The 27,957-nt window shown below is 36.8% G+C and overlaps 1 protein-coding gene across 1 annotated transcript in view; it reads left to right on the plus strand.

Annotated features, from left to right (window-relative positions):
- LOC103250442 (multidrug resistance-associated protein 1-like) overlaps positions 1-27,957 on the plus strand; it is a gene marked incomplete at its 3' end in the record, with an annotated part of 91,885 nt that overhangs the window by 46,909 nt on the left and 17,019 nt on the right. The window contains exons 14-16 of the mRNA XM_008049030.1: positions 7,837-8,004; positions 9,174-9,336; positions 21,212-21,287. Of these exons, the coding sequence (XP_008047221.1) occupies positions 7,837-8,004; positions 9,174-9,336; positions 21,212-21,287 (407 nt within the window). The remainder of the gene's footprint in view (positions 1-7,836; positions 8,005-9,173; positions 9,337-21,211; positions 21,288-27,957) is intronic.

Consider the following 27,957-nt stretch of genomic DNA (forward strand, 5'->3'; position numbering starts at 1 on the left):
TCTGGGGCTCTTCATTGTTAGTGTTCTGAAGTCTGTTTTCTCAGTGTCTGACCTCCCCGGGGGTCTGTGTAAGACATATATTCTTTCTTTTGGTTTTTCTTCATTTGTGCAGATTTTTCCTCCCTACTTTTTCCTTCCCTCCACTTCACCATCTTCTTAAATTCTGTGATTCAGGGGTGGAGCGATTGTTTTACTTCTGTTTGTTCAATCTCCTATTCTTCTTTATGTATATCCTCTTGCTTTGTTCAATTCTGGAGTTGAATTGTAGGTTGGGAGTAGTCCTTTTTGCAGTTTTGAGATTTACTTAAGGGGGGAACTGTGATTCAACATCTATCTGCAGATCCTGGTATCCACTGACAGGTGTATGGATAATCTGAAACCCACTTCCCATTGCCTTGGAATCTGTCCATGCAGTGGGGTTGTAGGTTTACTCCCTGAAATAAAATGAGGTTAACAGAGGGAAGAGAATGGAGCAGGCGGGGGGGGGGGGGACGAGGGGGGTGGAGAGAGATAGGAGTAAGAGGGAAAACAGAAAAGTGTACCAACAAATGCAGAGAGACACAAAAACTGAAACAGATAAAAACAATAAACCACGGCTACAAATTAACCAACTCCCATACAAAAAAAAAAAAAAACTAAAACATACAATGATGCTAACATACAAGCTAACCAACCTCCTTATTGGTATGCTATTCCTCTATACAAAAATGGGGTTTACAGAGAAAAGAAAAGAAAAAAAGAAAAACACAAAAGGAATTGTATCAAATCAGTAAACTAACAGAACCAATCAAGCACATTCTGAGACTTTTTGTTTAAGTCCAGTGTTCTTTCAGCTCTGATTTCTAGCTGTCTTTGCAGTCTGTTAAATTTGTTCACAGTAAGTGTCAGTTGCCCCTGGCCTACTGTGAAGGGCAGTTCAGATCACCACTAAGTTCACCACTGCCCAGTTCACCGCTCAGATCTGGCCTGTGTCTATCAAGCTTCTGCTTTTCCAATTTCAGTGTTGTTACGTGGAATCACCAGTGTTGTTATGTTGAATCTCACCACTCCAGATGATCTTTATCTGCAGCTGCTCGTCCCAGACGGGAGGGAGTTCGCAATGGGAGCCTGTCTCACCGTACATGGGAGGAGACCCACAGCCTGGCTCTGGGTGGTGGCGGTGATCTCAGTAGATCTTGCTTGTAGGGTCTTCACGGTCTGAAGTCATGGTCACCACAGGCATGGGCAGTGTGATGGCCGCGGTGGTAGGGTCTGCGGCTGGAGTGGCCGCCCAGATGGCTGTGATGTTTGAGCCCTGGCGACGGCTGAGCTCTGTGTGAAGAGCAGCCTGCAGGCGATGGGAACTGCAGCCCCTGGGGAGAGAGCTAGAGTCTTTATGTGTTCTCTTTTGCAGAGGGACTCACAGACCGAGCTGCCCCGTCACCATCTTGCCAGATGTCTGTTCCTGTGTCTTTTGTGCACAGAGTCAAGGCTAGAATGGGAGAAAAGGAACGGCAGCCCCGGTCCTTGGGTTGAGACACCCAAATTCAGGTTCTAAAGAGGCTCTGAGACACATTATTAATGTGTGCCTAGTCCATGTTTGCTCATTCCTACTTAGGAGAAACTTATTTCCCAATTATCTTACCCTTTGTTCGATTTTATTTTCATTGTGTTAATAAGTAGGCATTACACTACTCAGTGTTTTGCAGTTAAGAAACAAGATATAAGCTGAAGTATGAACCCCAAGAGATTATCTCCAACCTATGACTAAAATATCCATTAATTAAATATGTATGCAAAAGTGGCCTCAGTCTACAATTCATGTGTACAAGAAAGATGAATAAATAATCCTTACTGAGTGCTTTGAATTTCTAAAAAGAGAGAGAACATAACATTTTTAGGCAATTTTACCCTTTGCCTCATGTTACTTAACAGACCTGCTATAAAAAATTGATCAGTAACATATATAAAAATTATCAAAAGTATAAATATAAAGAATCTAAGATTAGCCAAAATTTATCTTATAATTAGACTTACACCATTTGTATTCTGTTACTTATAGATGCATTGCCTCACTAGCATTAAGTAGATTTTTTTTTTTTCAACCCTTGAGTTTTTACTGGCACCTTCACTGTCTCTAAGCAAAATGACACCATGGCTAAAAGGCAGACATGTGGCTTCAAATTTGTTGCTTCATGTTGAACAAGATGCTGAAAAACCCAACATTTAAAAGCATGAACTCTCTGATAGCATGTAACTATAGAGAATGTTTTATTGTTATGTGTTCTATTTTAGATTCAGTTTTATTACATGGTTATATTGTATGATGGTGAAGTTTGGACTTCTATTAATTCCGTTCACCCAAAGTGAGCATGGCAACCAATGGGTAGTTTTTTAACACGTACACTCACACCACTCCCTGCCCGTGACCTTAAGGAGTTTCCAGTGTTCGTTGTTCCCATCTCTAAGTCCATGTGTACCCAATGTTTAACTCCCACTTATAAGTGAGAACATACGGTATTCGACATTCTGTTTCTGTGCGGATTCAGCAGCATTCACATTGCTACAAAGGATATGATTTCATTCTTTTTTATGGTTTCATAGTATTCCATTGTGTATTTGTAACACATTTTTTATTCTGTCCACTGCTGGTGGGCAATTGGTTGGTGCCATGTTTTTGCGATTGTGAATGCTGCCGTTAAATATACAACTGAAGGTCTCTTTTTTGGTAGAATGATTTGTGCTCCTTTGGGTGTACACTCAGTAGTGAAATTTCTGGGTAACACAGTAAATCTATTTTGAGTTATTTGAGAAACCTTCAGACTACTTTCTATAAGGGTCTCCCTTGATAGATGAACTGTCCCTTCTTTCTAGTTGCCTTTAAGATTTTTTATTTTGTGTTCATCTTGGATAGTATGTACCTTGAGGATGGTCATGTTGTATAGTATATCACAGAGCTTCTCTAAATTTCTTGATCTGTATATCAGTTGACTTTTTTTTTTTTTTTTTTTGAGTCAGAGTCTCACTCTGTCGCCCAGACTGGAGTGCAGTGGCATGCTTTCTGCCACCGCAGCCTCGACCTGCTGGGCTCTGGCAATCCTTCCACCTCAGCCTTCCAAGTAGCGGGACTACAGGTGCACGCTACCACACCCAGCTAATTTTTTTTATTTATTGTAGAGACAAGGTCTCGCCAAGTGGCCCGGGCAGGCCTCAAACCCTCGGATTCAGGCAATCCACTCACCTTGGCCTCCCAAAGCGCTGGGATTACAGGCTGAGCCACTGAGCCCGGCTCAGTTGACTTTTCTAGCAGGATAAGGGAAGTTTTCTTGGATTAAGTCTGCAAATACTTTCTCCAGAATGCTTCCATTCTCTCCTTCTCTCTCAGAAATATCAAGCAGAAGTAGGCTTGGTCTCTTTACAAAATTTTTTACTTAAAAACTTTATTCATTTTTAAAAATTATTTTTCTTTATCTCTGTCTTACTAGTTTGATGAGAAGGATTGTTTTTCAAGTTTTGCAATTCTTTCTTCTGCTTGGTCTAGTCTGTTTTTAAGGCTTGTGACTGTGCTTTAAAATGAAAACCCACCTAGAGTGGATTCTTCCGTTCTAGAAGTTCAGTTTTGTTCTTTCTTAGAATGACTATATCACCTTTCAATTCTTGGACTGTTTTCATGACTTTTTGTATTTTGGGCATCCACTTTCTCTTTGATCTCATTGAATTTCTTTGCCATCTACTTTCTGAATTCTATATGTTATTACAGACAATTTATTCTGATTAAGAGCCATGGCTTGGGAACTGGTTAATTATTTGGGGCAGCAAAACACTTTCTGTGCTACAGGAGTTCTTGTGCTGATTTCTTCCCAGTGAAAGTGCTTCTCTCTGTTTCTTTTTGCCATTTGCTATCATTGAGATGAGGTTTTTTTTACTTTTTTCTTATTTTTTTCTCCTATTGGTGTAGCTGTGGTATATGATTTGTATGGTAGATTGGATTCATTCCTGGGTGCTTTCAGAGGGTCAGTGCCCTGGACATTTTCCTTAGTTGCAACTAGGGTCACACAGTGACTGTCTCATGATACTACTTGTAGTGGTTTGTGTTAGGTGGTGTAGTTCATCTAACAAAAGATGGTGTTCAAAAGTGAGGACTGATAGCAGCAGTGATGCCACAGTTTCAGCTCTGGATTCTGTGTTGGAGAGCACACACAAATACCTGGTGCCACTGTTCCCTCTCTGGCCATGGCTAACAGGGACAGAGGGCTTTAGGAGCAGCAGATGACTGCCACAAAGGGCCCATCGAAGAAATTGTGCCTGACCTCCCTGAGGACAGATCCCTGCAGCAGGCTTCAGGCAGATGTGAGGTCCTCATGCTCTCTGCAGATGCACACTGTCAGTCAGCTGGGCTGCTTTCTTCCTGGCCTAGGGTCACCAGCAGTGGTGGCTGCAGCAGCGGTAAGGGGTTGACTGTTCTCAGAAAAATGCAGAGTGTTCCTCTTTGGTGGGTGGTGGCAGCTGGTGACCAGCTGCACAGGAATCAGTGGCCTAAAGGGTTCCACATGGGCTTGGACTGTGCCTCTTTTCAGTTACCAGGAGAGTCTCTATGTGGACCTAGGGGTCTGGGGAATCATGAATGCTCTCCTGTGACTCAGATCATGAATGCTCTCCTGTGGCAGTGGTGTGGGGTTCCAGGGCTTTCTTACTTAATCATGCCTTCACCACATCAAGGGACTCCCGTGGCTCCACACTGGGTCCAACTCTGCAGGCTGTCTGACTTCACTCTGCTCTGCTTTCCATGGGTCCCACTGCTTCTCTGGGATGCCAGAGTTCACTCTTGGATACCCTGCTTGGGGTGTTGAAACTCTCTTCCTCCTCTGGTTCTTCTCTGTGAGAGAGGGCCACATTGGCTGTTTCTAGTCAGCCATCCTGAACCCCTCCCTTCTATAAAGAATGTTGTAAGCAAAAAATTAAAATGTGGAAGTGTAAATTTAATATAGCTTAAATTATCTTGTCATTTATAATTTCTTCTTTTTACAATTAAATTTATCCCAGTCTGATCTTGTACTTTAAACATGTATTTGAATATTTCAAAAGGAAATCTGTTTACAGCTGTTTGTGGAAAAACAAAGGCAATCAATGCAGAATTTTCCTTCACTTTTATTCATCTCTTCCTTTTGCGTTATTCAATTTATTCACAAGTTATTTATCAATTTCTTACATAACCTTTTTCTGCTATGGGGTACAGAATGCTAAGTGAGAAAACTGTTACCCTACCTTACAGGGATTTGCAGTCTAGCGGGCTTTTGCCAATGATGTTAATAAGTTGTCTTTACCTGTTGGGAGCTGGCCACAGAGGCCCACTGAGCGTTAGGGATCAGGAAGGGCCGTTGACCCCGAGACCACTAGGATGTGTTCAGGAACTGTTGACCCATTCCCTCCTTCCTTTTCTATTTGGCACAAACTACCAAGAAAAGCTCCAGCTGGCTCTAACAGAAAACTCTGAGGCTGGAACGTACACAGTTAAACCTAGGAGTCTATTGTTCCCATTCCCCACGGCTTATGGTCTTTTGCTTTATCACAATTTAAGTTTGACTTTGAGTCACATTGAGGAGGCTTAGTGCAGGTCACAGGTTCTCCTGATGCAACCTTTAGAAATTTATAGATATAGGTTTTAGAAAATAGTTTATACAGATTAAGAAAATTTAAGTAACCATTTTATTGTAGAAGTATGGTTAGTTCAGTTTGATTTAGGGGGGGGCCAGTGAAGTTTGAATTAGGCCAGCTGGTGCTAGGAGAGTGTAACCATAGCAGCAATTGTTTTAATAAAAACTAGTTTGAATTAGTACATAATAGTGGAAGTTAATAATTCACTATGGTGGTTTTGTGTTTAGACATTGAGTGATGCTAATTCAAGGTGATGTAGTTGTAATACAATTAAGGGCACATAAGAAACTGGTTTGGGGAACATTAAGCTAGCATAAGATACAAAAAGACAATTTGTGTGTGTTCTTCCTCATGTTCTTCCTCATGTCCTTCCTTATGTATGAAAGAACATTTACTTGAGAGTGGGGGGTGTCCTTTGCACACCTGGACCTGTTCATGTGAAAGGCACATGCTACCTTTGTTTCCTGTGATGATGACTTTGCAGAGTTTGGGGATAAAAGCCCTGAGATTACGGCTTCTGGTCACCTGAGCAGGAGTCCAGTCTCTTTCTCCCCTCTTCTCTTTCTTTCTCTTTATTGCTCCAGAATAATCGCTGATGCTGCCACACCTTCCAAGGGACCCCCTAAATCTCTCTGCAGGGGCTGGCCCCCCGCATTTACCAATATGTATCAATCATCTAGTGTCAGACACCAGATGTTGGGAGTTCAAAGATAAACTAGGTAGGGGCTTGTAGGCTAGTGAGAGAGACTGACATGGATATTGTCAATTCTAGCAATGAGACAAATAAGAGCACTGCAGACAAGAAGGGGGTAAATGAGTCACTTCACTAGGAACAATGCAGGCAGGGAGGGTGTTGATTTCAAGGGGGTCATTTTAGCCTGAGTAGACCCTCAAATTTAAAAGGAAGAATGAGGTCTTCTAAGTAGAGTACAGCCTCTGCCAGGTATGAAAGGGAAAGTTAATCTGATTGACAAACGAGGGTCACTATAGGGCAGCATTGGGAGAGTGTTTGAAGAGATGAGTTAATGCCAGAATGTAAGTATCTTAGATTTATACCAAGGAATGTGCTGTTCCTTTTGAGTGATGAAAAGAGGGAGATGTAAGTACTCAAGGTTTTAAGCAAGGTGATGGCATAGTAATAGAAAAAGTGACGACAAGGCAGAGGACGGATTAGAAAAAGGGATGTTTGGTTAATAATAGCTAATGTTGATTGTGTCCATACTCAATGTTGGATTTTTCCTAAATATTTGTCCTCTAACCTTATTGAATGATCCCAAGAAACCCATGAGTTAAGTGCCATTATAATCACAGAGACATACACACACACATATCACATTGAGATACATACACACATACACACACACACACATATATATACACACATATAGTGCTCATTTTGTTATATCTCCTGCTAAACTGTGACCTCTTCATGACAGCGACTCTGTTTCACTTGTCTTTGAATCCCAAGTGCTGTCATAACATCCAGAATATAGTCGTACTCAGAAGATATTTGTTGATTAGAGGGGAAAGATGAAAAATGCAAAGAAGCAATGACATTTTATAATTATAGGTCATTGGCTAAGCTCTGTGCTACACTGAGAGATTTTAAACCAGATCTATAAACACTAAATATAAAATAAATCAAGTAAATTGGGACTTGCCCCATAATTCTTCATACATGACTGCATATGTCAACTTTAATTCTCATATGGAATGATGAATATTCCTTTTTCTTGCTTCTTAGAGTTGTACGTTTGCCAACAAGACTTGTACTAATCTTTTTACAGAAGAAAATAGGACATGTTGATTACCACTTTGGTAATTTGGCTTTTGTTCTCAATTTCTTATGTGTCAATTTAAAAATAATCGCTAGTGTCAGTATATGGTTGGCAGCCAAAAGTAATGTTTAATAGTCTCTGAATTTTCAGAGTTAAGGATTTCAAATTCTTTTCTCTTTAATTGTTCACATCTTTTTAGAGTAAGCAGTTGAGAGAAAGTAGACATGTCTGCTAATTTGCGCAAGTTAGTAGTTCTTGGAAATGGGATTAGAATTGGCCTAGGAAGTCATGGATAAAGGCATGAGTATCCATCTTGGGTTGTGATCCTATCCATGCTATAGAAGAAGCATTTGGAGTAGCTGCATGTGCTTTGAGATGTGCACACTTATTTCTCCGGTCTTGTTTTCTTCTGCTTCGTTTTTAGGGTGTGAACATAAGTGGAGGCCAGAAGCATCGAATAAGTCTGGCCAGAGCTGTGTACAGTGGAGCCGACATCTACCTTCTGGATGATCCCCTGTCTGCGGTGGATGTTCATGTCGGAAAGCAGCTTTTTGAAAAAGTGATTGGCTCTTCGGGGCTTTTAATAAACAAGGTAGCCAGAGTTTCATTTATGCTTTCTTAGGAAATGTGGAGAAGAATAATCTGTTTAGCACTGTGCTTAAAATTCCATTGGTTTATTTGTTTAAACAAAGTAGTCAAATTTCATATGAAAAAAATGAGACACTTATAGTGTTCTTTTACAGACAAATTTCAATGAATATTTTTTAAAGTTTTACTTATAAGTTTATTCTGGTGATGATTTACATGATTGTTATCTTATCAATTAATAGCATATCCGAAGGTAGTTTATAGGTCATAATGAGTTGGTTTTGGTTCAGTTTATTTTTTCTTTAAATAATACTTTGAAGCATACTACTTTTTAAAAGTAGAATCATTTTATTTATTATTTAGAACTTAAAATTTGGTATTATTAACATAGCAATAATAGTGATTCAACTGCTTTGTGAAGGGGCTAAGAAGATGAGATTAATATCTACCGAGTACATGCCATATCTGGCACTTTAAATTAGTTCATTTAATTCTTATAGCAAGTCTCTGAGATAGTTATTATCATTATTTCTATTTTACACATGAAGGAACGCAGGGTTCTACATGACTTGATATCGGTTACTCAACTTAAGAACAACAGAGATTTACAAAAGTCTGTCTTACAAAGCCATAGTCACTCTTTCATAATATGTGCTTATGGATTTATTAATATAGATCGCTATGGAAAACAATGTATACACTTATAAAATATGTCTGAGCAACTAATATACAAATGTCTTTATTGAGATAAACTCAAGATTAAAATGTCTATTCAATTATATACATATGTATGTATAAAGCAATATAAAATATTTAAAAATAAAGACTATGAATTATAATTTGCATCAAATACTTTTTTGTAATGGTAACATACAACTTAAAATGTAAGCAAGAATGACATATCTGAAATTGTTTTGAATTTACTATAAAGTTGATTTATTTCTAACTAATGAAAAAATCCAAACCAAAGGGTTAAAATCACACTTGCAAGCTGTTTTCTCATCTAATGGCATGTCATCATTCACTGCAAAATATATAAATGTTGCCTTAAACTGGCATCTTCCAAATAATACACTCTGAAATAGTAAAGACAAAAAAATGGGTGCAGTGTTCATCAAAACAGATCATTTGTGCCACTTTTTGTAACCTGTGGAATAAAACACTTTTTTTCAGACTCGAATTTTGGTGACAAACAACCTCACTCTTCTGCCACAAATGGATCTTATTGTTGTAACGGAAAGTGGGAGAATAGCACACATGGGGACATACCAGGAGGTGCTGTCTAAAACTGAAAACCTCACTAATTTGTTCCAGGTCTTCGGTGAACAAGAAAAAGGTAAGGACACAATGAAAAATAAACCTAAGACACAATTTGCCTACCCAATTTGAAAGTCCATTAGTTACCTGATTTCTTGTTATGAGTTTTCATTAATACTGCTTTACTCAGTGCAACTTCCTTTCCATAAGAAAGAAACAAATACAATGGGCCACATTAGTTAAAAATCAAGTTCATTTATGATTTTAAATAAAAGTTTTAAATGCCCAGTGTCTGCTTCTTCTTCTAAGAAATAGGAAATTAAGCGATTTATAAACTCTGTTCCAGGATCTGAACATTCTACCTACTTTTATATTAGGAACAGAGAACATAAATCTATGTGAAATAATTATTTTAAACATCTGAGGTATAACATAGCACACTAAGAAGAAAAATAAAAGAAAAAATGTTTTGGAAAAGGCAAAGGGAAAATATATTTTTCTAACTTTTGAGAATTAACAATTGGTTTTATTTACTAATTTTGTAACTATAGTCCTAGTTCTTTTTTTTTTTTTTTTTAATTCAAAGGGTACATGTCCCTGTTTATTGAATACATAAATTGTGAGTTGGTGAGGGTTGGACTTCCATTGAGCCCATCACCCAGGTGGATGAGCATGGTACCCAATGGGGTGGGTTTTCAATCCCTCCCTCTCTCCCTTTCTCCCCTCTTTAGGATTCTCCAATGTCTGTTGTTCCCATACACACATACCCATGTGTATTCAGTGGTTAGTTCCCACTTAAAGTGAGAACATACGTTATTTAGTTTTCTGTTTCTTTGATAATTCACTTAGAATAATGGTCTTCACCTGCATTCACCATGTTGCAAAGGGCACGATTTCTTTCTTCTTCATGGCTGTATAGTATTCCATGGGGTATATGTACCATATTTTCTTTATCCTGTCTACCACTGATAGGCACCTAGGTTGGTTCCACATTTTTGCTATTATGAATAGTGCTGCCATAAACATACTAGTGCAGGTGTCTTTTTGGTAGAGTGGTTTATGCTCCTTTGTATGTATACCCAGAAGTGAGATTGCTGGGTCAAATGATAAATCTATTTCAAGTTCTTGGAGAAATTTTCAAACTTCTTTCCGCATGGATTGACCTAACTTACAGTCCCACCAACAGTGTAGGAGTGTCTGTTTTCTTTCTCTGCAACCTAACCAACATTTATTGTTTTTCTGACTTTTTTATAATAGTCATTCTGACTGATGTGAGATGGTATCTCATTGTGATTTTGATTTGCATTTCTCTGATGATTAGTGATGCTGAATATTTTTCCATATATTTGTTGGCCACTTGTTTGTCTTCCCTTGAGAAGTGTCTGTTCATGTCCTTTGTCCACTTTGTAATGGGGTTTTTTCTTTCCTGTCATTTCATTGGAGTTCTTCATAGATTCTGGATATTAGTCCTGCATCATATGCATTGTTTGGAAATATTTTCTCCTGTTCTACAGGTTGTCTATTTATTCTGTTGATGGTTCCTTTTACTGTTCGGGAGCTCTTTAGTTTGATTAGGTACTTGCCAATTTTGGTTTTTGCTGCTTTTGCTTTTGAGGTCTTGGTCATGAGTTTATTGCCTATGCCAGTATCCAGAAGAGTGTTTCCTAATCTTTCTTCTAGTATTGTTATAGTTTGAGGTCTTACACTTAAGTCGTTAGCCCATCTTGCGTTAATTCTTGTATGTGGTGAGAGAAAGAGGACCAGCTTCATTCTTCTGCATTCTTGCTTAGTCAGTTTTTCCAGAACTATTTGTTAAATAGGGTATCCTTTTCTCAATTTTTGTTTTTTACAACTTTGTCAAAGATGAGATGGTTGTAAGACAGCAGTTTTATTTCTAGGTTCTCTATTCTATTCCATTGGTCTGTGCGTCTTTTTTGTACCAGTGCCATGCTGTTTTGGTTACCATATCCTTGTAGTAAAGTTTAAAGTCTGTCAGTGTAATGCCTCTAGCTTTGTTTTTGGGTTTTTTGGGGGGGTTTTTTGCTTGCTATTTGGGATCTTTTTTTGTTTTCATATGATTTTAAGTATTTTTCTCTAGATCAGTGAAAAATTATGCTGGCAATTTGATTTGGGATTGTGTTGAATCTATAGATTGTTTTAGGCAGTGTGGATACTTTAACAATGTTGATTCTCCCAGTCCATGAGCATGGGATGTTTTTCCCATTTGTGTTATCTTTGATTTATTTCAGTTGTATTTTATAATTCTCATTCTAGAGAATCTTCACCTCTTTGGTGAGAGGTATTTCCAGGTATTTTATTTCTTTCTTGTGGCTATTGTAAATTGAATTATGTTATTGATTTGATACTCAACTTGAATATTGTTGGTGTGTAGAAATACAAGTGACTTTTGAGTGCCAATTTTGTAACCCAGGACTTTATTGAAGTTGTTTATGTGTGCTAGGAATCTTTTGGTGGAATCTTTAGGGTTTCTAGTTATAAAATCATATTATCTGTGACAAGAAATAATTTAACTTTCTCTTTTCCTATTTGGATACCTTTTATTTATTTCTCTCACCTGATTGCTCTGGCTAGGACATCCAGTACTACATTAAACAGAAGTGGTGAGAGTGGGCATCCTTGCCTTGTCATAGTTCTTAAGGGAAATGCTTTCAACTTCTGCTCATTAAGGATGATGTTGGTTTGGATTTGTCATAAATTGTTCTTGCTATTTTAAGGGTTCCTTTGTTTGCTCTCTAGATGATTGAGAGTTTTTTATCATGAAAGGATGATGGATTTTATTTAATGCTTTTTCTGTGTCTATTGAGATAATTATGTGGTCCTTGTTTTTACTCCTGCTTATGTGGTAAATTACATTAATTGATTTCTGTATGTTGAACCAGACTTGTATCCCAGGAATAAATCCTACCTTTTTCTTATATAACTAGTAGAATTCAGCTGTGAAACCATCAGGTTTTGGACTTTTTTTAATAGGTAGGGTTTTTATTACTGATTTAATTCAATTACTCATTATTGGTCTAGTCAGGGTTTTAATATTTTTGTTTCAATCTTGGGAGACAGTGTATTACTAATAATTTCTTCATTTTCTCTAGATTTTCTAATATGTACGCTTAAAGATATTTATAATAATCTCTGACAATCTTTTGTATTTTTTTTTAATTTATCTCTCTCTCTCTCTTTTTATCTCTCTGTCTTTCACTCATTAATCTAGCCAGCAGTCTGTTTATCTTGTTTATCCTTTCAAATAACTAGCTTTTCAACTCATTGATCCATAGATACAGTTTTTTTGCTCTCAATTTATTTTATTTGTGCTCTGATTTTGGTTATTTATTTTCTTTTGCTATCTCTAGTTGTTCCTGTTTTTCTAGTTCCCTTAGGTGAAGCATTAGTTTGTTTAAGATATTTACGGGCCAGGCTCAGTGGCTCAGCCTGTAATCCCAGCACTTTGGGAGACCAAGGCGAGTGGATTGCCTGAGCTCACGGGTGCAAGACTAGCTCGGGTAACTTGGCAAGACTTTTCTCTACAATAAATCAAAAATTATCCAGGCATGTTAGCGCGCACCTGTAGTTCCAGCTACTTGGAAGGCTAAGGCGGAAGGATCACCAAAGCTCAGCAAGTTGATGCTGGAGCGGTTGTGAGTGTGCCAGTGCACTCCAGCCTGGGCGATGGAGTGAGACTCCAACCGCCCCCCAAAAAAGATATTTATGCTTTCATGATTTGGGCTTGCAGTGCAATACATTGTCCTGTCAGCACTGTTTGGGCAGTGTACCACAAGTTCTGATATGTTGTGTCTTCATGTTCATTTGTTTCAAAGATTTTTTAAAAATGTTTGTCTTGATTTCATTGTTTATTCAAAAATTATTCAGGACCAAGTTGTTTTTGAGGATTTATCTTGGTATTAATTTCTAGTTTTATTCTGATGTGATCACAGGAGATGCTTGGTATTATTTTATTTTTTAGAATTTATTCAAAGTTGATTTATGACCGAGTGTGTGATCAATCTTGAAATATGAACCACACATTGATGAGAAGAATGTATGTTCTGTAATTGTTGGGTGAATTGCTCTGTAGATGTCTGTTAGATCTTATTAGATTTGTTAGATTTTGTTTGATCTCTTAAATTTTATTGGTTGAATCTAAGTCCAGTATTTCTTTGTTAGTTTTCTGCCTTGATGATCTTCTAAAGCTGTTACTGGGGTATGGCTGTTCTTCACTATTATGGTATGGCTGTCTATGTCTTGTCTTCGGTGAAGTGGCAATTGTATTATAAATATGGATGGCTTTATGTTGTTGCATACATTTAAAATAGAATATTTAAAATAGAATATTATTGTTGTTGAATTGACCCCTTTATCATTAGGTAGTGTCATTTATTGCTCTTTTTTTTTTTGGATTAAAGTCTGTTTTATCGTCTATAAGAATAATGCCCCCTGCTTTTTTGTTTTCTATTTGCATAGTGGATCTTTCTCCATCCCTGTATTTTGACCCTATGGGTGTCATTATAAGTGAGATGGGTCTCACCTATAATGATAGCACAGGTATGGGTCTTGTTTTGTAATTGCTTGCCACTTTATGTCTTTGAAGTGAAGCATTAACACTATGAACATTTAGGGTTACTGCAGATATGAGAAGATTTGCTCCTGACATAGTTTTGCTGGGGAGTTGCTTAGTGGTCTTAGTACTGTGAGTGATTTACATGGTCTGTAAGCTACATACATACTTGTGCTTTTGTGATGAGTACCATTTTTTTTATATCCATGTTTAGAACTGCTTAACATTTTTTATAGGGCCAATCTAGAGGTGACAAATTCCTTTAGTGCTTGCTTGTCTAGGAAGAACTTTATCTCACATTCATTTATGAAGTTTAGTTTGGTGGAGTAAGAAATTCTTGGCTGGCATTTCTTTTATTTAGTAACATTGTAAATGGGCCCCTAGTCTCTTATGGGGCCCATTTTTTTCTTTTCTGCTGAAAAGTTTGCTGTTATTCTGATTGGTTTCCTTTGATACATGTTCTGCCTTTTTAATCTAGATGGCTTTAAGATTTTTCTCTTTCATTCTGACCTTGGATAATCTAATGACTATGTGCCTTGGGGATGGTTGCCCCATATAGTATCCTGCAGGAGTTCTCTGGAGTTCCTGTGTCTGCGTTTCAATCTCTAGCGTAATAGGGTAAGTTTTCATGGATTATGTCTGCAACTACTTTTTTTCCAGAGTGCTCTTATTTTCTCCTTCTCTCTCAGGAATGTAGATCAGATGGAGATTTGGTCTCTTTACATAATCTTATACTCTCCATGATTTTGTTCATTTAAAATTTTTTTTCTTGTTTATTTTTACCTGATTGGGTTCCTTCCAGGGATAGGTCTTCAAGCTCTGAAATTATTTCCTCTGCTTGGTCAAGTCTTATACTCAGGCTTGCAATTGTGTTTTAAAATTCCTAGCTGGGCTCGGTGGCTCAGCCTGTAATCCCAGCGCTTTGGGAGGCTGAGGTGAGTGGATTGCCTGAGCCCATGTGTTCGAGACCCGCCTGGGCAACTTGGTGAGACCTCATCTCTACAGTAAATCAAAAAATCAGCCAGGCGTGGTAGCGTGCACCTGTAGTTCCAGCTACTCGGAAAGCTGAAGCAGATCGCCAGAGCCCAGCAGGTGAGGCTGCGGTGGCCAGGAGTGGCCACTGCACTCCAGTCTGGGTGACAAAGTGAGACTCCAACTCAAAAAAAAAAAATTCCTGTAGCAAGTTTTTCATTTCAGTGTTGTTCAGTTCACTGGTGTTCTTAGAATGACCATGTCATCATCCAATTCTTGAACTATATTTTTCCTTTGAAATCTACTTTCTCCTGGACCATGATGAGTATCTTTGTTGTCTATTCTGAATTCTATGTCTGTCATTATGAACAATTTGTTCTGTATATGATCCATTGCTTGGGAGCTGGTGCAATTGCATGGGGCAAACACTCTAGCTGTTTGTCTTGCCAGAGTTCTTACACTGATTTATTCCCATCTGAGGGTGCTGATGCTTCATGCTCTCTTTCTCATTGCTATTGTTGGGGTAGAGCTTTGGGGTTTTTATTCTCTCTCTTTCTCTTTTTTTTTTTTTTTTGTCCTTTAATGGCTGAGGTATATGTTGTGTATAATCAACTGGCTTTATTCTTCAATATTTTTGGAGGGCCAATGCTATGGGTGGGTTTCCTGGTTGCAGCTAGAGTCATGCTGTGGCTAATTTCATTGACTACTAGTTGTAGAGGCACTTTTTTTGTCAGGTGTTATAATTCAGTCTGTACTTTGTTCACAATAGCAAGATCATGGAACCAACCATGCTGTCCATCAAAAGAGGACTGTGTTGTGGAGGGCTCACTCAAGTGTGTGGAGAGGCTACTCAGTAGCACTGGCAGCTGGCCTTCCTGAGAGTATGGGGATTTCCACAGGCTAGTGAGAGGTGATCCACATCCAGGGGAAGTGTCCAAGATGGAGGAGGATAATGAGCACCTTGACTCCTCACTGTTCCTATTTATTTCATCTGCAGAGCTTGTGTTGGGAACACGTACTTTTTTTTCATTTTTTAAAAAGTCTTTATTTTTACATGACTGGGTTGCTTCCAGGGATTGGTCTTCAAGCTCTGAAATTATTTCCTCTGCTTGGTCAAGTCTGATGTTAAGACTTGCAGTTGGGTTTTTAAATTCTTGTAGCAAGTTTTCATTTCAGCGTTCTTCAGTTCAGTGGTGATCTTTTTAGAATGACCATGCCATTCTGTTGTGCTGGTCCTTCCCTGGCCCAGGAGAAACAGCAGCAGAGGCTACAGTGACCGTAAATTATCTTCCCTTTAACAGCAAAATCTGAGTCTTCTTTTTGGGTTGGCAATGACAGCTGTAAATTTTAAATTAAGACAGAATTTGGGACCATTTGCCTTGGTAGAGTCTGGTGTGGCCATGTGCTCTTTGAGCCTTGGCTGTTGCCGTGCTTCTTGGCTTTGTTCACCCTGTCCCACCTTGGGGAGGTGAATCTTCTCTCTTCTTTCTCTTTCTCTCGCTAATTTACTTTTAAATAAATTTTTCTTTCTTAAAAAAAAAGACTCAGAATTTTAAAAAATAAATGAAGTGTTTAAGTTCTTACCTAATGTGTAGGACAAAGGGATATTTGAAATCCAGCATCGACTCAATATTTCACAGTCCTTGCCTACTCTGGAAGTTGGATGATGAGTCATAGCTCTTTTTACATTTATAGATGGTTTATCATGTAGGCTATCATATCATGACCCCTTTCCTAATTCTATTCAGAACATCACTACAGTTAGTTTATAGCACAACTAAAAACGAACTGTAAAACTAACTATTTTATAATTTCATGGTAAAAGAAGAAATATAGAGCTATTTCTCAGTATTTTCTAAATGAACTTGTATCCATTGACTCACTTTATACTTTGCCTAGATATAAAGGTCATACTATGAAATTGGTTTTTAGCAAGATTAGTACAATTTATTATTTTAATGCCATGAAATAAAAAAAAAAAAAACAACCATTTACTGATATGTTTTTCTTTGGGACCTAAACTAGCACTCATTAGTTATGTACCACATTTTTATTCTTTGTTTTTCTTCCTAAGATTATAAGTATTCTATTTGTAGATGCATTCTAAATTATTTGATGTATCACCAGGTGCAGTAGCCGCTCGTAACAAAAGAAGCACTTCCTCTTTTAATGGCTAGCAGCTGATTAAAATGATTCCTTGCCTCTCATTCAGGCTAAGAAATAATTTATGCTTCATGTATAGGAAAAAGAAATCTAGAAGTGCCTCCACTGACTGGATAGAATAGGTGGTCTGCCATTACCTCTATTTGCTTCATGGTAGGCAAATAGCAGGTTCTCAGCGGGTGCTCGTTAAACAGGTGAATCTGGATTTGTGTGACCTCAGGATTCAACAGGATTATTTGGAATGCTATTAGCTAGTGTCTCTTTTTTGGGCTATTTTTAAAGTCACAGGAAATACAGATTGTATCCTTGGACAATATCGTTCCCAAAGCAGGTAAGGTATAAGTTTAAAGGTCAATGTTTAATTTGCATAAAATATAGACAGTATATCTTTTGGAGTTTATTGTTGTTTAAATCTCCAGTTTGGGAAACAAAATTCCACTTTTTCTGCATTTGCATAACTTCTTATGTACATGAGCCTTCTTCTGTAACAGATTAAAAGTTATAATAGTCTTGAAGTTGGGATGACATTAATAACTTTTGCCAACTCACCATCAGAAATAGGCCAAAGTTAGAAAAATGTAATTTGAACTTTTCCCTAATTACCTCAGTATTTCTGTCTTTTTTCAGTTAACATTTGGGAAGATGAAAAGCAGAAAATATTGTGTACTAGAAACATACTATGTTTTTGAAAGTGCATATTTTTGATTTTAAAAAAATACTGGATAAAAAATATAAACTCTTGTTTAAAAAAGGCATTAATAAAATTACAATAAATACTGGATAGATAGATAATGATAAATAATCTGTAAAAATTTAGCCCTGTCTAGGTGATTTCTTTAGCTATCATAGATAGCAAGGCAAAAATGGACTTTGATGATATCCAATACACCATTAAACAATAGATTCAAACTAACCTGGTCCTGCACTCTGTATGCTGAGTGAATTCCCACTCTACCCTTCTCTGCCTGGTTCTCTAACCAAGAGACAAAGGGATTGTTCCCCTTCTTAATCACTCCAGGTACTACTCAGGTCCTAGAATTCTCTGCCTCAGAGATATTCTCAAAGATAGCCCAGGTACTCCTGGGACTTGGGCTATCATTCCTCAGGTCTACCCTCCCAAAGACAGGCTACTCTGCTTGAATACACCATTCTCTGGCCTGACAGGCTTTTCAAATTGGAGTTGGGGTGGGCAGATCCTGGATATGTGAGCTGAGGTGTCCAATTGTCACGAGCCCTGGGATCTAGTTCTCTCAGAGATGTGCAGGGCTTCTTATGGTACCAAATTGAGCTAGGGAAACAGAAGCTTTGACTGAGACCACTGCACCAAGGACTGCCATGTCCCCCAGAGGAAGTCTCAGGATTCCATTCTCATTTAGACTTTGCCTTCCAGGTAGGTGTGAAGGTATATTTGTTGGAATAAGAGATAGAGCCTTTAGTTTCATCTATAGCTTTTAAATAATTAGAAACATGACACGTGAGTCTTTATACTCTTTCTCTGGTTCCACAGAGTTAGATGCAGGCCTATCCCTGTGGGGAATTACTTTTTCTTATTTGTATAGGTATTAAGAAAAAGGTAAATTCTGTATGAGGTCATTTTTGCTGAGATTTAGGAGAAAGGAATTACCTGGCAGGGAGAGGGAGAAGTGTGGTTCCCAGTTTTAAAATCACCCTGTGATCTATCATTTTAATATTGTAATTCATCCTTTTTGGTTGTGAGTCTGCTCAAAAAATCCTTTGAAGGGTACACAATCCTTCCATTTTAAAATTTTTGGTAATTTATGTGTTGCTACCCTTAGAGTATTAATAGTCTCCTCTTATCACAAGGGATACATTCGAAGATCTTCAGTGGATGCCTGAAACTGTGGATAATACCTAACTCTGTACATACTATGTTTTCTTTTCTATTTATAATACCTATGATAAAGTTTAATTTGTGAATTAGGCATGGTAAGAGATTAACAACAAAAATTTATCATAAAAGAGGATAATGACAACCATATGTCAGCATCACTACTCTTGAACTTTAGGGCTATTATGAAGTAAAATAAAGGCTACTGCAACACAAGCACTGAAATACTACAAAGGTGATCTTATAACCCAGAAGGTTCATAGATGACTAATAAGTGGGGAGCATCTACAACATGGATACACTAGACAAAGTGATGATTCATGTCTCAGGCAGGATGGAGCAGGATACTGTGAGAATGCATCACCACATGCAGAAAGACATGCAGCTTAAAAGTTATGAATTGTTTATTTCTAGAATTTTTTACTTAATATTTTGGGACCACAGTTGATTACGGGTAACTGAAACCATGGAAAGTGAAATTGCAGATAAAGGAGGAATATCATATAAATCAGCACAACGTGGCGGGAAAAATAATGGACCAGTTGTCATGAGCCCGGAGATCTAGTTCTCTCACTGAATAACTATGTGGGTCTTCATAAAAACGACTTAACTCTTTTCTTTCTCATTTATAGAATATAAGACTCAAGTTGGTTCTGTTGTTTCCTGGTGGTGGATATGAAACTGAACAATGTGTGTTGTATCTCCCCCCTATCCCCCAAACTGCTTATGACTCAATCATGTTTTCTTCTTCTCAAATCATTCTCACTCTCATTGCTGAAGTCGATAATAAATAACATGAACAGTAAAAAGTACTGTTTATGGTAAGTTTGGATTTCAACACGTCAGATCTCTAAGATTCTATTTCCCTCTGAAAAATCTATGAGTCTCATCTTATGGGAATGTTATATAAGATGATCAGCCAAGGGTTAGAAATGAGTTTTGGAAGAAAACTGAAGATAAAGACTGAATACGGCATATTCTCACTTATAAGTGGAAGCCAAACACTGGGTACACACCGACTTAGGGATGGGAACAACAGACACTGGGGACTTCTAAAGGGAGGAGCGGGGACAAGGGTTGAAAAACCACACTTTGGGTACTATGCCCACCACTTGGGTGACAGGCTAAACAGAAGCCCAAACTTCACCATCATGCAATATGCCCATGTAACAAAACTACACATGTGCCCCTTGTGTCTAAAATAAAATTTAAAATAACAACAGCAAAACTGAAGAAAAATTTTACAGATTAGTCTAGGCTAATACTTGTACACACTAATTATACTGATGGGAGCTCGTATGTCTTGGGTATTAACAATGTCAATAGATTCATAAGTTTCACATTCGCTTATTCCTCTTTAAAACCTCCTGATGGTCCTAATTTTACAAAGAGATTAGGTTTCTTGCTCAAGTTAGAACCAAAGGTTAGTGACAGAATTTGGATCCCATGCTACCTCTGTTTCATGCCAGAGAATGACCAAGCTAGATGTTGACTTCTAGAAATAAGAAAGCATAGAATTCACAAAAGAGGCCCCAGAAATTTCCAGATTCAATTCCACTTAGAGATAAAAAATCTGAAATTCAAGAAGTTTAATTTCATAATGTGAGAAAGTACAAAAAGAAATCTGTCTAGCTCTGAGGTGCTTACCATCAAATTCACAATTACTTGAATCCCAGTCTTTGGTAATTCCGGGTATATGACCTTAGTTTGTGTGACCTGCTTAAACTCTCAGTGCCTCAATCATGTTATTCCTAAAATAAGGACAAGGATAACTACCATAGCATTCACATAGGAGTAGTTTGAGTATTAGAAGAATTTATCTATCTATCTATCTATCTATCTATCTATCTATCTATCTATCTATCTCTATCTATCTATCATCTATCTATCTGTTTATCATCTATCTATCGCCTTTGAGACAGTGCTTGGCACATAGGAAGCTGTTATTAGTATTAGTAACATTTGAAAGAAGAGGAAAGATTTGAGGAATCTTCCATTGCAATTTCTTACTAATCTCCACAATAGTAATATATTTGTATATGCAATCACATTTGTATAATAAGGTTTGGTGAAATTACACTTTTCTTATAAAGTCTAGAGTTGTATTCATTTTGGGAAATAACTCTTCTATGGACCATCCAAAATAAGTGAATGCCCCTCTCTAATACCCAAAAAAGAATTTATCTGTAGCACTTTTTTGTTAGGGAATGTTAATTTTGCTAAGTCATTATAAGACATTTTAGTCAAGCAGAAATAGTGGAGAAAATAAAAATGCTTCTAGTATAGTTGTGGATCTAGAACTCAATAATCTCTCCAATTTGTGTAGTCCTCCATATTCCTATTTTGTAAATTGTTTTATTATATGAATATATGAATATAAAATCAGTATCTCCTCTCCAGCTCATCCTGTAAAGCAAGTTAGTACAATCAACTCCAGAACAATACTGAAAGACCAAACCTTGGCGCAAAAATACAGGTGAGTATTAGAATAAAACCAGGCTCCCTGGGATTATGGACTAATTCACTGTATTTTTTTTTTTAGCATTTAACATGTTTCTTATAAAAAGGGTCCATATGTTATCAGAAATACAAAATACAAAATTGGTTTCCAATTCTTAACTATAAGTTAGATGAATGTGTTGAAATTTTTAAGTGATGATACTTAGCTTTAGAAGCATATGCTTATTAGATTTTCAGCTATTTCTAGCCAAATTCTAGTAGTAGAAATCTAATCTGATTCTTATTTGTGCACCAAATATCCCCATCCCATAAAAGTCATACACTCTACAGATGAGGATGTGAAAAAAAGCTTTGGATATGAAAGTTTCACACTAAACTCAAGTGAATATCAAGACAAAGTTTGTGACCTGGAAATATGAACTTGGTATGGGAACTGAAGAATGTGCTTAGAAAAACAAGAGGTAGAAAGGAAAGAAGGAAGAAAGGAAGAAATGAAGAGTGGGAAGGAATGAGAGGAAAGGAAGGAAGGAGGGTGAGAAAAATTAAAACAGTAAAACTTTAGCCTTGATTGGATTTTGTTATATTATGCTTCATTTTTTGTCCCCGTAACTAAAATGAGCAGTGACTGAGGCAAATTAATCAAATCAACATTTCCCCCACCAGTTTCCCAAACAGAAAGGTGAAACTTTACAAGGAAATAACAGGAATAAAGGAATTAAAAAATAAGTGGCTAGAGTTACAGGGAACAACTACTGGTGAAAATCGTTAAAATAAAGAATAGATTTTAGGAAAGCAAGCATTTTAAGAACCAGTAGCTCTGAATGTTGTAGATTTGACCTTGAATTTAAAAAATGGGCCTTTAATTTATTATTTTTAAAAAGAATTGGATGTGCCTTAGGATGTGTGCATGATGTGGGTGTTACAGGTTAGAGCTTTGTTTGCATACAAGATTTAGCTGACTCAAAAAGTCAACTAAATCTTCCCTTGTTGACCATGAAGACTTTGGACTTCTCTTTATCTGTTGTCTTGGTGTTGTCTATTATGGGTGTTGTTATCCAGTCTCGTGACTTTAAATACCTTCTATACACTAACACCTCCAAGTTAATCTCTCTAGTCTGGATCTCTTTTCTGAACTGCAGGATTCAATAGCCAGCTGACCCTGTCAGCATCTTCTCTTCAGTCTAAATGACACCTCCAACTTACGTGTCCAAAACAGGATTCTTGATTTTCACTCACCACACAGAAACCTGCCCCACACGCAACCTTCTCCCTCTCAGGTAACGGCAGTGCCGTTCTTCTAATTGCTCATTGTAAAAATATCTTGTCGTCATCTTTTTACTCTACATTCAGTCTATCATCAAATCCCGTTGGCTCTATATTCAAACTATATCCAGTAATACAGAATTCAGCTACTACTCATCACCTTCACAGTTTCTACCTTTGCCCAAATCACTGTCATTTCTCACCTTAATGTGATTGCCTTCTTACTGGTCTTGCTGTTTCCATCCTTGCCCCATAGAGGCTATTTGCAATGTAGCATCCAGAATTTTTTTCTTTTTTTTACAAATAAAGGTCAGATCATATCACTTTTCTGTCTAAAACTTCCAGAGGATTCACATCTCAGAGTGAAATCCTAGGTCCTTACAATGACATGTGAAGTCCTACAAAACCTGAGCCTGTTTGTTTGCTGATCTCAGAATGTCCTGAAGCTCACCCCCACCACTGTGTTCCAGCAACACTAGGCCTTGTTGTTCCTGGAATAGTCAGGCATGCCCTAGCTCATGGCCTCTTCACGTTCTGATTCACCACTTAGGTGTGCTTTTCTCAGGTAACCATATGTATGGCCTTCCTGTGTTCCCTAACAATGAAGATTTGTTTAGACTATTTCATATCTCAACAATTCCTACCTTCCTCCTGGCTTCCCCCTCCCATAAGCTTACTAATTTACAGCACACTGGAAGATGTACTGCTTACTTTTGTTTTGCCTTTCTCCTACCTCTAGGTTATAATCTTTATAGGGCAGGGATTATGTTAGTTCAATGTTCTATTGCCACCAACTAGAACACCGAATGACACATAAATCAATGTTAAGTAAATATTTATCAAATGAATGAATGAATAGCTAAAGACTGAAAAAAATCAAAAGTCTTCTAATCCATCATTTATTTTATTTTTTGGCCACAGTAAGTTAATATCTTTTATTTAGATGAGTATCATTTTTTAAGTATCTCCAAGAAAAACTAATCCAGAAGCACAGAAACATACTTTGAAATGTATTTACAATGGGGTATACACATCTTTAAATCATAGATTTACCTATGTATAGTATCACTATGCACTAAGTAGCTTGATAAAAGACTAAAATGTAAAAACCAGTAAGTATTGTGGTACACTTAATCGTTTCCTTTCCTCGACAATACATTCATTTTCCTTATTTATAAAATAGCTGTTAATATAATACCTAAATTGAAATACTTGAAGTTTCTGCAAACAACTTTTGGGAAAATGTTCTTTTTTTTCTCTCTCTTTCTCTCTCCTAAAAAAAGAACCCTGGTACCTGTAAAAGTTCATTTACAGAATTTTTTTAAAAAGATTTTTAAGTTGCAGCAGATCAAATGAAGAATGCGCATAACAGTAGTCCCTGCTACCCTGAAGGCTGAGGCGAGAGGATCCCCTGAGCAAAGGAATTTGAGAGCAGCCTGGGCCACATAGAAAGGCTCTAGTTTCTTTTTTTAAAAAAATGGAAAAGAATACATTAGGAAGAGCCCCTCAATATGTCATGTGTCATGTTCTTTTCAACACAACCCACAACCCAGAGTCAAGCTTAGTTTTTAAGGAGTGTAGTAAATTTTTCAAATAAGAAATTTGAGGTAAGTGAACAAATCTTTTTATTTCATGTTTGAGTGACTTATTTTAAGTTTTTAAAATCATTTGGCTACCCTACTTTATTACTTTCTATACTATTTTCTATTCTCATTTTCAGTTTTTATCTGCTTTACTATTTGGTAAGAAAATATTATATGGAGGGAATTTTCCTGACTATTCAACCTAATTTTCTGTTTCTAAGAATTACTCAAGTATTTTCAATTAATGTAAAATTAAGCTATACTAAGGATTGGAAGATGCAAGCAGGCAGGAACTCTTCAATAATTATAGCCTCTCTATCATGGAATATACTGAGATTGGATACAGTAAGTCTTTCTCTTGGAAGAATTTATGGGAAAACCAGATAACTATCTGTCAGGAGTTAGGTAAAAAGGAAAAGGATTGGACCAAATAATTTCTGAAATTTTATTCTTTCAAAATTTAGGAATTAGAATTAATGACAATAGTTTACTTTTGTAACAAAGACTAGAATATTTTGAACTGATTTTGCATTTTATTTATATATGATGCCTAGTCACTATTTTCTTAAATTCTTATTCCTATCTTCTTTGAATGAAATAAACTGGAAATGTTATTTTAGTATCTAGACTACCCCCTTCAAGCTTTCATGCCAGACTTCTTAATCGATTTAATGCTTCCATAGATTCTCTGCACTTTGTGCTTGTGACTGAGCTCAGAGATAATGGCTTCATTATGTTAATTTTTTATCTTTGATATGAAAATATGTAGAGGTATTATACCAGTTTTTCTAAGAGTTTTGAAGGACAGGACAAGATTCATCTTTAAAACTTCCCTCCCAACATAAAATAATTTGCTCTTTTAAATTGCTCAAATAAAACCTGTTATTCACAACAAAGTGCCAGACAAATGCAGAACTTGTGTGAAAAAAATGAATAACATTTTAGTTTGAAAACAAAAATACTTTTCTGTATTGTTTCCAATAAATTATTGGTCTTTGTTGGTTATGTCTAATTAGAGGTATTAATTCCCCTTTAACAGTAGGATTTCATAACATTTTATGTCCAGCTACATTAAGAATTAATTTTTTGGCTTGAGACCAATGCTAAATTTGCTTGTCCAAACAGAAGCCATGCCAAGGGCTTGAAAGATGATGACAGTAATTAACCCAAATAATAGACCAGGAGTTATTCCAATGAAAATATCTGTTAAATGATGGAACTTTCTCTAATGCTGAAACTTATTTTACAAAGAACATTTACTGCAATCTCTCACAGAATATGTTTTAATGGTAGTGCCAGAGATAGGAGAGGAAGAACTGCCAGGGTGATTAAGTAATTTCTTATTCTGATATGTAAAATAAAAACCATGGATAAGTGGGGGTTTCTCATAATCTGTTTATAGGTGTGTACATCAGTTTGATAGTAGATATGTCAAATGGGTCAGCTTGATAGTAGATATATCAAATGACTTACAGTTTATCACACCCCATACTACTGTGTATGGGAAATTATTATAAGAAACAATGAGAAATATGTAAAAAGAATGGTCACTACAGCAATATTAAAGTGGGAGAGAAACTGCAACCAGTATAAGTACTAACTTTATTAAATATATTATATTGTGATAAAAAATAATAAAATATTATGTTATAAAATACAATGCTGTTATAGAAGAATATTTGATGTTCATTATCTATTGAGTTACAAAGATTGTGTATTGAGTTACAAAGATTGTGAATATTTGATGTTCATTATCTATTGAGTTACAAAGATTTTAAAAAATTATGAACTGGTTACATATAATCATACCTCACAAATACTGCAGCAATATTCAAAAGAATGTTAGCACAAATTATCTCTGAAACATAGGACTGTAAATCTTTTCCCTTCCTTTCCTCTTCTGTCTTTCCATCTCTTCCTCATTCTCCTCCTCCTTTTTACTCCCTCTTCTTCATGCTGTTTTGTATTTTTCCAAATATTTATTCAATGATGTAATTCCAGAGATATTTAAAAGATGGAACTGACAAGTGATTGACTTTTGATGGGAAATGTATCACGAGCGGGTCAGAGGAATTGTGGTTCTTTGCAAAGCCAGAGAAAATGTTAACAGAGATAGGAAAATAACTGTTTCCATCTAAGCTGTGTATGAAACAAGATAAAGTAGATGTCAAGTAGGCATTTGGCACATGGAACTGGAGCTCAGGTAAAAGATATAGGTTAGTGATACCAATTTGAAAGGTCATTGACAAAGAAGGTTTATTGAACCTATAGAAGTGGATGAAATTGTTTGGAAGAGTATGCATTGTACCAAGGAGATAGTTACTAGAACTGAGCCAAAGAGAAATATAAAGAGAAAATAATGGAGAGACAAAGAAGTAGGAGGAAATACAAAAGCATGGTGGTAAAAATTTAAGTGAAAGGAAGAGTTCCTTAAACAAGTTGTTGGTCAACAATGTTGAGTGTGATGAAGAGTTCAAGTGAAATAATTTTCAAAGTAGCTAATGGATACAGCAATAAGTAGTTTATTAGCACTCTTGATGAAAACAGTTTCAGTCATACACCAGAAAGTTTAAGAAGAAGCTGGTTTGACAGAAAAATCTTTGGCTACAAAAGGAAGATGAGAAACATTTTGAAAGGGGACGTAGAGTTGAGAGTGGGGTTTCTTTTTCTTTGGTAATAGTTTTAAAATGAGAAGAATGTGTTTTCTGTGGGCTGATGAAAAGGGGTCAGTAGAATGGAAGAAAGTGAAGATTAGAAGAGAGGAAAATTCAGTGTTTTTCAGACTTACCTTAAGATAAAAATCCCTTGGATCTGTTTAGAAGACAGATTTTTAGAGGCGAAACCATGTAACCTATATTGTTAACCACTTGTGTTTGTTACAAGAGAAAATTGGAAAAGGTTGGGTGAAGTGTGAAGATAATTATTTAGAAGAGGCTGTGAAATATCAGACAACATGCCCTGGCCTTAAATTAAGTGTGATATGACTCCTTTTGATAGGACCAAAGGAGCAATATTATCAACAGAGAAATTCAAGTTAGAATTATCTGTCAGTTATGGGTGGAAATGCACATAAATGCATAGGTTGAGTGACTGCCCTGCCCATTAGCTTCTGTTTTCTCCATGAAGTAGGATATGGGTCGCCTTCTGAGGGTGATGTTAGGACTTATAGGCACTATTAAGAACCCAGATGGAAGGAAGATATTTATCATAGAACCAATTTTTAGGCAGAGCCGCATGAGTTTTTGTAGCAGTACTCCACAGAAGTAGGTGTAACCAGGACTGACACATGAGGTCTAGCAGAGAAGAAAGAAGGGTATGGAGGTTCAGAATATCACCACAGTTTGGATGAAATGGGAATACTGAACAAAATACAAAAAGCATGCATGCTTGCCTAGGGCAGAGTAGTTTCCCAGAATGTGAGCCAGTCAATGCTAAAACCAGGAATACCCCAGGTAAACCAGCATACATAAGGTCAAAGATGGTTGAAAGTTGGATTTGGGAAAAAAACCAAATATAATAAGTGTTTTTTAATGTACAATGTCAAAAAAGAAGATATAATGGCCAGATATTGAAATATCTAGAGTTGGATTTTCAGAGGTGGGTTAGTTCTAGGTAATAAGATTCATGGTTTAAGGTTATAAAAGTTAATGACCAAAGTAGAAAGCAGATAAAAGACTATGGGAGTGTGAAGGACATAAAGTTGGAGAGAGATTGAGTTTAATGCAGCTATCGATGGAAGCTATGACATTATCCAGGATAGTGACAGGACAAAGTAGGTAGAGCAACCCTTATGCTAGTCTTCTGATATAACCAAGAAGTGAGTAGATGCTAGTCTATGCC

This window comes from Carlito syrichta, unplaced genomic scaffold (assembly GCF_000164805.1).
Source record: "Carlito syrichta isolate Samal-C Ts95f unplaced genomic scaffold, Tarsius_syrichta-2.0.1 Scaffold130450, whole genome shotgun sequence".
Lineage (NCBI taxonomy): Eukaryota > Metazoa > Chordata > Mammalia > Primates > Tarsiidae > Carlito > Carlito syrichta.